This window comes from Amaranthus tricolor, chromosome 9 (assembly GCF_026212465.1).
Source record: "Amaranthus tricolor cultivar Red isolate AtriRed21 chromosome 9, ASM2621246v1, whole genome shotgun sequence".
NCBI classification, from domain to species: domain Eukaryota; kingdom Viridiplantae; phylum Streptophyta; class Magnoliopsida; order Caryophyllales; family Amaranthaceae; genus Amaranthus; species Amaranthus tricolor.
The window spans coordinates 11,262,041-11,272,222 of record NC_080055.1 but is presented as its reverse complement, the minus strand read 5'-3'; the positions used below and the strand labels follow the sequence as shown (position 1 = coordinate 11,272,222).

At 33.6% G+C, this 10,182-nt stretch overlaps 1 protein-coding gene across 2 annotated transcripts; it reads right to left on the bottom strand.

The window, feature by feature from the left end:
• Window positions 1-358: 358 nt before the first annotated feature.
• On the bottom strand, window positions 359-7,471 carry LOC130823737 (uncharacterized). 2 transcript variants are annotated; one of them, XM_057688473.1, is made up of 6 exons: window positions 7,131-7,471; window positions 4,955-6,522; window positions 4,600-4,851; window positions 4,368-4,448; window positions 2,025-2,579; window positions 359-655 (listed from the first exon to the last, which is right to left on the bottom strand). In XM_057688473.1, the coding sequence occupies exons 2-6, from the start codon at window positions 6,173-6,175 to the stop codon at window positions 599-601; spliced, it is 2,166 nt and encodes a 721-aa protein (XP_057544456.1). In that variant the 5' UTR covers window positions 6,176-6,522; window positions 7,131-7,471; the 3' UTR covers window positions 359-598. The 2 variants fall into 2 exon arrangements, with proteins under 2 accessions (XP_057544456.1, XP_057544457.1); XM_057688474.1 differs by having other exon boundaries at window positions 7,261-7,471.
• Window positions 7,472-10,182: the final 2,711 nt, after the last annotated feature.

Here is a 10,182-nt window from a genome sequence, read left to right as displayed (position 1 = left end):
GTCGATCAAGACAACCAAGAGAGTAATTTTCACAAAAGTAAGAAATATGAATGAATCAGCTGATAAACATATAACACTATTAGGCGGCTGTGACAACTCATCACATAATCACTTAGTGGGTCCGCATATGGGTACACTCACAGGGCACCCGTGTGCTTAGGCTAACAAACCCACGGTAATAAATATTGAATTGCATACACATTTAACGAGGTTTATATTTTCCCAAAATTATATAATATTAGAAAAATTACCAATTACATATTATATACAATTCATAATCCGTTATTTTAGTGATGTGAGACATTCCTTGCATGCGAAATATTTCCAACAAGCACAACATTGAAAACATTATACCATCTGAGTAATTAAATTGCATAATTTTATTATTTTGAATTTAGAGTTACCTGTACAAAAGAGAAAGAAGTTTAACAGAGTCCATCATGGACACTTGATTTGTATTTACATTTTACAGTATGTACAACGTCCCAGACCCTGCTCGTAGAATTCCTATAAACGGAATACACTGGGTATGATGATGATAAACATGTACAATGTGTTATTGAACTGTAAATATGGCTGGAGATAATAATACACTTGATCAGTCCCCGATGTCGAAATACTTGGGATCTGCTGGGAAATCGTATTCTACGTTCAACTGCAACGAAAATCTCGAAGGATAAATCACTAAACAAGTAGTATATAAACACTAGATCAAGCCTTGAAATGAACAATCGGATGTTTCTTGTCGAATTGAATCTTATGAAGAGAACTAAAGCTATTTCATAATTTGTGGTTCTTAGTAATAAAGATTGATTTAGTAACAGAAAATTTGAGTTTTATGGTTGTAAGATTATTGGATAAAAAGATCAAATGAAACAACAAACCCACTACTGATCAAACAATAAATTTCAGATGGGTATCGGGGTCGCATCTTAAAACAGCTATCATCTATGTCACTCAGACTTTTTATATTTCTTCACGTACCTGTGTCCAATCCTTAATCCTCGGACATGGGTGTGACGCTTAGGCACTTCATTTTAGGCATAAAATTGAATATTTAGACGTATCGGCAATTAAACACTTATCAGTATCCAATATCAGTACCCGAGTCCAAGTAACATAAGTCACCATATAAGAAAGATCAATCAAATTCTCTTGATCTTGGGGCAAGCACTACTTAGCATAGTGCAAAAATATGGATTTGATCATATCACTCTAATGGTTGAAAAAATGGGTTTTGCAGATGATTTTGTAGTTAACGGGGTCTATAGTTCGGTCTTGTTTAACTCAAAAAACCTTTGCGATGAGTTATGTAACCTTTTTTTGCACTATGCTACTCAAACTTCCTAAGTCCAAGGAATACAATTTACGGTTTGCAATGTAGGATGTAACGACAACATGTCATTACCCCAATGATGAGTGGTTCCCGTCTAAAGCAGGGTTTGCAATGTAGGATGTAACGTTACTTTTGCAAAAACAAAGAAGTTGTTTCAGATTACCATTGAACTATTTAAAAAGATCGAACCTTAACAGATGTGTCCTCTACAAAAGTTTGGAACCACTGAAAACCCTGAAATTGCTTTAAAATTTGAAAACATTTGCAAAATGTAAATTGCAAAAAGAAGTAAATTCAGGCCCTTAGACGGTTTAAAATGAGCAAATGAGGAATTTCCCCTTTATCCTCCCTTGAGTGCATTTACTAATCTAGATGGTATGAATTATTTCTGATCGCCTAAGTTACTCGGACTCTTCATTTTGCTTCACGTACCCGTGTCCGATCCTTGATGCTTAGACATTCGTATGACACTTAAACACTTCATTTTAGGTGTAAAATATAATATTTAGACGTATCCGACCCTTGGACACGTACAAGTATTTGTCACATGTCCAAGTAACATAGCTGATCGCACTCTAGTCATAGACAATTAATGAGAATGAGATTGATCCAAAACTAAACTTCAAAACTGAACTTGCATGCAATAAGCTTCAAATCAAAGTACTCCTATTAAACATCGAAAACATACCTTGCCTTCATCGGAATCAGTATGTCTTTGAGGAAACACAACCCTTAGGTCATTGTACAAGTAGAATCTTCTTTCCCGCTGATTTTCTCCAGATTTACGCCCCTTCAATGGAGGGCACAAGAAACGAAGATGCAGAGCATACCGCAGAACTCCGGAACTGCTCGAGTTCTCTTTGACCTTAAATGAACCAGGAGAGCCCATTTTCTCAGTTACATTACACGCGGCCTCACAGAAATTAACATTGCAAGTGTCCTGACATTCATGTTTATATACATTGGAAGCAGCGTCTATCTGTCCCCGGTTTCTACACACATTCTCCTGTTCCCCTTTATCATAAGAACTTGCTAAGTTAAAGCATCCCTGACCTTTGATCGGAAAAGATCTTATTTTACTGCTTGTATCTCTCGGATTCTCTTCACAACCATTTATTGATAGCATACCGATATCTATAGCAGCTTCACTCTCCTCCTTTAAGGGTGTCTCACAAACTTTATGTTGATCGGGTACAGCAAAATATTTGGCGGATGCAAGAGTTGTCTTTTGGCGCAGGAATGTCTATCGAAATAAGAAACAAAATTTTTAAATAACATACTATGAGGGGAAGGGAGGGGGAAGAAAAAAACTAGGCCAAATTTAACGGCCAATTTCATAAACAAGGATGTTGTAACTCGGTTAACAAGCATGCTTATCGTCACATTTATCAAGAACGATTACAACAGCAGAAAATAAGCTCGTATGGCCTAGCTAGTCACAATAGTAGGAACAAGAAAAATAAGAGTAGATCACCATTCAAACATATGTTGATCATATGTTACTGATTCTAACTCATAAATCTCTAGCTCTTTAGGATCCGATAAGATTTTTGGGCAAGATAATGCCCAAAAAATAAGAAAGAGTCATAAAACTACAATCACAAAAACATTAAAACACAACCTTCATTATATGTATCTCAAAACCCAAGGAAAATCCTTATTTGCAACAATATTGTCTCATTCTTGAGGCTCCCTTCTGCCTAAAGGCACCCAAACTTACAGCTCCTAGCATGGTGGTAAATCAAACCATGTGTCACACCACAAAAATCGGTATCTATCAATTAACTTTAAGGCACAACCTATTGCGCCTGTATAGGCTCTAGAATCTACTATGAATGAGAAGTTCCGAACTACACACCATATTTCAAGAATAATATGTTCTAAATTGAGTTAGCCATTGATGATTCAGATCATTTCTTATAGCAAGAATTGTAAAGGAATGTGTGAATATCTGAATTTGTATGAATGTAGTCTAATGATGTAAACGTATGTATGTAGTTGAATGGTGTAAATGTATGAATGTGTTTTGCATGTCAAAATAAATCTTTAACTGATCGTAAGTTTGTAACCTAGAAAGATTACAAACAATGTAATAGTAGTACAAGCTTTCTGAGAGGCGTATCCAATTAATTACTGATTACTAATTACTATTTAGTAGGTAATCTTTATATTACCCCTCCAAAGACATGGATGACATATTATATGCAAATTAACATACTAGTAACCTCTCCTTATTGGACCCAAAAACACGTGCTACACACAAAACTTCCATATAACATCACAACAATCACACAATTCAAATACTCGAGATACGCCCTGGCCATCTTTCACACAGCTAAAGCTAACTAGGTCTTGCAATAACCCCATGCTACACTACATGGGCACAAGGTTCACACTTCATACAATTCCAATATTCGAGATACGACCTGGCCATCTTTCACGCCGCTTAAGCTAACTAGGTCTTTCAATAACCCCAACCTACACGAAATGGGCACAAGATTTGCCATGTTGATTTCTAAATAGCAAAGTTCTTCATTAACCTTGCTCATCATTGTCCCATGTGGGATCGCTGATGTTACTAACCAAACCCAACCACACAACAGCTTAGGTTTGTTTCCTACCCAAATGCTATGTTACCATAAAAGATGAACAGATACAAACAAACATCTAATACAAAGACATAAAAATAATACAAAATCTCAAATGAGACGGTCTTAAGGTGAGACCATCTTTATTGCGTTGGCCCAATGTACACTTACAGTATTAAAGTAATCATTTATAATCTTAAATTGATCATTTATAACCTTAAATTGATCACTTTCACTTTAAAGTGATTGCGATCTCAAAGAGAACAATTATATGCAATCACTTTTTAAGTCTTAAAGGTAATCATTACCTTAGATTTATCACTTATAATTTTAAAGTGAACAATTAGATAAATACTAAATAGATTGATTGGATGGGCCTGTCTCATACAAGACTTGCTACAGAACTAAATTTTCACCGACTTGCTACAAAACTAAATTTTCACCTTGGTACCCGCAGGCATGTCACTTAAATCATAGTTGCAAAAGAAGGTATGAATAGGGGTCTTTTCCGGGTTGCTAAGGACCTGCACCATGAATAAAACAATCTTCATAATAGCAAAATTGCAGAGTTTATATAAATCATTTTCCATGAAAAATAAATTCAAGGTAAAGACAAAAACTAGTCGATGTTTTTATCACGCTAGTCTGAATAAACAAGCACAAAGGACTAAATACCAGCTGTATTCGTCCTTTCATGGGAATGCGCAGTCGATTTCTAGTAGCTTTTGCCTCATCATTGCTGAGGCTTCTTCTAAACTTCTGGACATTACTCCCACTGGAAGCAGACTTGCCCGGAAGAGCTATGGATGCATAATAGAGCAAGTAACTATCTCCATCCACGCTTGTAACGGAAAATGGAAGTTTCTGTGATTGCGGCGAGAAACTTCCTCCGCTAACACATAGAACAGCAAGAAACCCATCGATTTTCTAACAAGAAACAGATATATAATACAACAGTAAGCTTCAAAGAGGCTATAAACTACCAAAAAACACAACAGAAAAATGCCAGAAATGGAAGTACTAAACCGACCTGATGTACACTCCCAAAGGAGAATCTACCGGACAAAAGGGACTCTTCAAATGAGCCAACCAATGACCTACGCGCACAATTCCCACCAAAAGTTCTAACTGCCCTAAAGCCTAGTCTAGGGCCTAAATCATGAAAGGTTGGCCAAGTTAACCCACCAGCAGAATCAAAGGATGACGACTGAAAGCCGTCCATTGATTTTTCCGTGACATTACACACCTCTTTTTCTGCGGAATACAGTGTACAAGCAACAGACCCATCAAGTGATAGTTCAATGTTACTATAATCATTCTCCAACCGTCTTGTAGTAGTCCTAATTCCATCTGCAATCTCCATTCTTTCACAAGATTTCCGACCAAGGGGCGATGATGGAAGAGAAATGGAGGTCTTTCTCTCTATGCATAATAAGTTACTCCCAACATGACTGCGTATGTTTGCTTTTTCCAAGTTTCTGCCTCCCGGAGGGGACATAGAAAAATCACATGGTTCCGGGTCTACTGATGATGAGCCATCGACCATAAAATATGAAGCCTTTTTACAGCTTTCAAACGATGCATTTATCCATCCTCTGCGGTGATAGAGTGATGAGATTGGGGTACTCAACTGATCCATTGATCCATCATTTGCTACTCTAAGGTCCTGTATCCCTATGGTACAAGCATTCTCAGTTCTTACGGGGGACAACGATCCAAATCCCGGATTCAAAACATCACGTCTACAGTTGTCTGGCAAAATCAATTTGCTCAAAGGAGACAACAATTTCTTTCTAAATACTACACCACACGATCCAGCATCATTCACATCATGATCAACCTTACCAGAACATCTACTTTCATTCAATTCCCGAGAACATATCGTAGTTTCATTTGCTTGAAAACCTACAATCCTTGAAACAGGAATAACATCCCCCTCCTGTTTAGCATTCCTACAGCCAATATCACCTGGCACAAATTTCACCATAGGAGCATACGGCACAATATCTTTATTCCTTATTGGCTTAAAAGATTCATCAGAAGTACCAATACCGTCCTTACCGTTCCTTAAAATTTCTCCTTTTGGAGATAATGACGAATCCCTACACGGTATACTTACCTGGACAACACCCAATTCGTCCCGATCACATGTGCTCATGTTACAACAATGGGCTGGATTTTCAGTGCACGGACTCGATTGTGACCGACATTCCTCATTAGATTCACTAGAGGATACTTGAGGCAACCCCATTGTCAAATTCTCTACTCCTTTGTATAAATCTCGAAATAATGGTTCTATCTTAAACCCACCCTACCCATGTAACGCAATGTTCCTCCAACTAGATCATCTCTTCCTTTTCCAGTAGCTCAAACACTAACTAGTGCAAAGAATTGAATTCCATTTTCAATACCCGTTTAGGAAAATTATACCAAATCATTACCAAACACTAGTAATCTTATTCATAAACTAACTAACAACGGATTATACAACACCAATCATTCTAATCACCTATCCATAACTTCAATCTCAAATATGCATCACCACAATACTCGTAAGCGACGAAACATACACAACTCCTGATTGATGTTCATCTGGACCTGCAAATGCACCACATATTCACATCACTATTGTGGGGACACAACCAAATCAATTGAAGTTCAAGCAAAACCAAGAAACCAAAAATTCTCAACAAGCCAAAGAAAGGTATAACCCATGTTCAACTCAAACATTCCAGTAAAAATCAAGAGCTCTTATCAATCATCACCATTGATAAATCACTTGAAAATTAACCATCTCAATTAGCATCTACTAAACATCTTATCTTAGTTCTTGAAAAACTATAATCACTTATTAACCAACACAAGGTTCACAAACAATGGTTCAAAAAACAAAACCCCATTATTTCCATATTAAGAAAATTACCTCTTTTGAAAAAAACATCACCAATTAACAAAGTATTATTGCAGCTCATATAATCAATCAAAATTGAACAAAAACTGTATACAAAAGTAATTAGCAAAAAGGACAATTAAATTCACAATTTTAAAACAAAAAGAACAAAATTACAAATTTAATATTCATCAATTAAACAACGGAATACTAACATCATATACAAATTATAAAAGGGTGTCAAAAAAAGATTACTTTTTAGACAAATTAATACAAAACCCTAAAAAGAAAAGAAAAACCCAACATAAATACATACCGCTTAGCCAATTAGGGAAACAACCCATTATCAATTAATTCATCAAAATAACAAATTTCAATTCTTTTTAAAATGGGTTAAATAAGAAGAGGAAAAAAGATGCAATAAAACGGTGAAATGGGTTATCTACTTTTTTTTGCGTCGTTTGGAAGAGGAAACAAGTTGAAAGGTTGGTAATGCAGTGTTTGGCATAATAACCATGACTTGTTTTCTTCCTTTTTCTTTCCTCCTCTTATCTTCTATTTTTCTCTTTCCAATTTATACTTTGGTTTTTTAATCCTTGCTTTTGGTTTCTGTAAACTAACGAAAACTAACAATAAAATCAAAATACGGAGAATCAGTACCTAGACTGTGTCGCCCACGAATTTATATAATTAGTTTATTTTTATAATTAGTCACTTTAAGATTACAAATAAACAATTTAACATTAGTGTTCGCTTTAAAACTATAAAAAGTAAATATTTTAAAATTATAAGTGTTCACTTAAGATTATGAGTAATCACTTTTAGATAGTTACATTAGATCAGTTCAATAAAAATAATATTACCGTAAAACAATCTCATTTAAAAATTTATGATCGGCTCCTATATCCATTGAAGCAAATATCGTCTCTCGTGTAAAATACTGGATGGAATGCAATCTAATTCAATGTGAATTGGTATTGTTTTCCCATAATATGGTCCAAGTTTCTGTATAGGCTCTGTACTTGTATGACTTTTACCAATTCATGTTTTCTTAACAAGTTCCAAAATTTTGAATTTGTAAACGCAGCCCAAATAATTATGTATCTTTTAGCAAATAAATTATTTTTTTGACTTTTACCTTTTTGATTGATTAAACAACAAAAAATATTATTTTTTTCGTTCTGAAATACTCGCTATATAATGATTTTTGACACTATTCATCATTAAAGTATTGCGGTTAATGTGTAAGAAAAAATATAGTCAAGTGCGATCTTGTTTGAACCGTCTAATTGCATACTTTCATAAAATTAAGTTTTTGTAATTTTTAGATGTGTATAGTTCAATATATAAATGATCAAAATAGCACATTGGATTGTATAAAAAGTTAAATATAGCAAGTATAATGGAACAGAGAAAATATATTTAGTATATGACTTAAGCTAACTAAAAAGCTAAAATTTTGAGTTTTTAAAAATACCTAACTTTTGATTTTTTAATCGATCAAATAACAAAAGAAAATATTTGATAAATCTTTTCATATAAGCTAATTGACAAACATCCCCTATTTCCTTTTATAATAATGATCTCACTCTCATTCTATTAATCATATCTACAAACTCATACTCTCTCTCCACTTTAACTACTTATTTCTATCATTTATTTGTTGTTCGTTTAGTTCTCCAACTCAATTTCTTTCAACTAAATTTCAATGATTTTACCGTAGAGGGTCAAAGGGAGTTTTTAATATTTAAATAAAGAGAGTTGGGATAACCTGGTTGTCAATTGTCATCCTCACCATTGAGATTGAATTCAAGGGGTAATGATTTTTAAAAATTAAAACGTATGGATGAATCCTAGTATGTTGTTGCTTTCGGCGCCTTTAAGACAATGTTCCTAACCATATTACTTGTATTTTATCTGTTTTTCTGAGTGGTTCTTCAGCTTTTAGAAACTTCGAATTAAAGTAATAATTGCATCTAATTCAACAGTCGACGCCTTTATTAAAAAAAAAAAAAAAAAAAGTCTAATACCAAAATTGGGCTTTGAGCCCATTATGAGACTGCTATACCCATTTGACTTTCGGCCCAACCCATAAAAAATTGCCAACCAACTCAAATACTTAAAACACCTAAAAACATAAATATTCATTCTAGTGCTTAAAACCACTACTTCAAGTCTTAAACTTTCTTCTTCTTCTTCGAGACTTATGTTTTTTGTAGACTAACTACTCTACCGTTAAAATGTCTATTTTAAGGCTTAAATTTTTCAGCCCGTCTTATATGAGACCGTCTCACGGTGAGACGACCTCAAAACAAGAAGCACATAAGCTAAAAGTTTTTATTGTTGGGCTATTTAACCCGATTATAAGGCATGTCTCACGGAGAGACCGTCTCATACAAGAATTTGTATAAATTTTTACTCGATGACATAAAATCTTTACTTCAAACCTTAACCATCCTTCACCATGGTCTCAAATTGCCTACACCATGACTTAAAATCATTCCTCTTTAGTTTTGAAAGTTATTTCAAGGCTTAGAATGCTTAAAGTCCCTTTCAAGTCTTAAAGTGGCAACCACAAAAACTTATATTTAAAAAAATTTAAATTTTTCGTTAAAGAAATTATTAAAAAAAATAATTGTGGATTGGGCAAGGCTAGTCACACATGTAAAGCGATTTCATGAGACTTGCTGAAGATTAAGTCATAAATTAGACATTACTTTAAAAGATTATCTTTAATTTAAAATTTTAAGTTTGATTATTCTTTACAATTCATTTATGTAACTGATTTTTAGTAATTCAAACTTATTTTTATTAAAATGAGTTCCTTTGTCACACTGATATTGTTATATGTTTATAGATTCACTAGTATATGAGCCCGTGCATTGCACGGATTTCTGTTAGTTTGATGGTTAATACTAAGCAATTTATATTTAAAAATATTATAAGTATTTTTTTTTCAAGTTTCAAAAAAGATATATATTTTCAGTTTTTTTAAATTCACTTAACTTATGGAGAAATAGAATAAGAATGATAATATAATTGATGATTCATGTATGAATATTGAATAAACATAATTAAACAATAAATATGTACATATTTAATATCGAATGCATTGCAATATATGTTATTTTGATAAATCAATACAATATATGACACTAAGTGAATACAATATGCATGCTAAATTTATGCATTTTACTATATGTCTCTATTAACAATTTTTATTACATAAAAATATATTAGTTAGTTACATGTTCATTAATATAAATTGCATTAAGAATTGCTAGTATAAATAACTTGATTTAAATGTCCCGTTGTTAGTTTTTATAAAAATCATTTATTATTAAAAACATGACTCACATAATTAATTT

Coding starts and splice junctions, on each gene's coding strand:
- LOC130823737 (XM_057688473.1), bottom strand. CDS start 6,175: ATGGGGTTGCCTCAAGTATCCTCTAGTGAATCTAATGAGGAATGTCGG. Junction 4,852..4,954: donor CCTTTGGGAGTGTACATCAG/GTCGGTTTAGTA, acceptor GTTTCTTGTTAG/AAAATCGATGGGTTTCTTGC. Junction 2,580..4,367: donor ACATGCCTGCGGGTACCAAG/GTGAAAATTTAG, acceptor TTATTTCGATAG/ACATTCCTGCGCCAAAAGAC.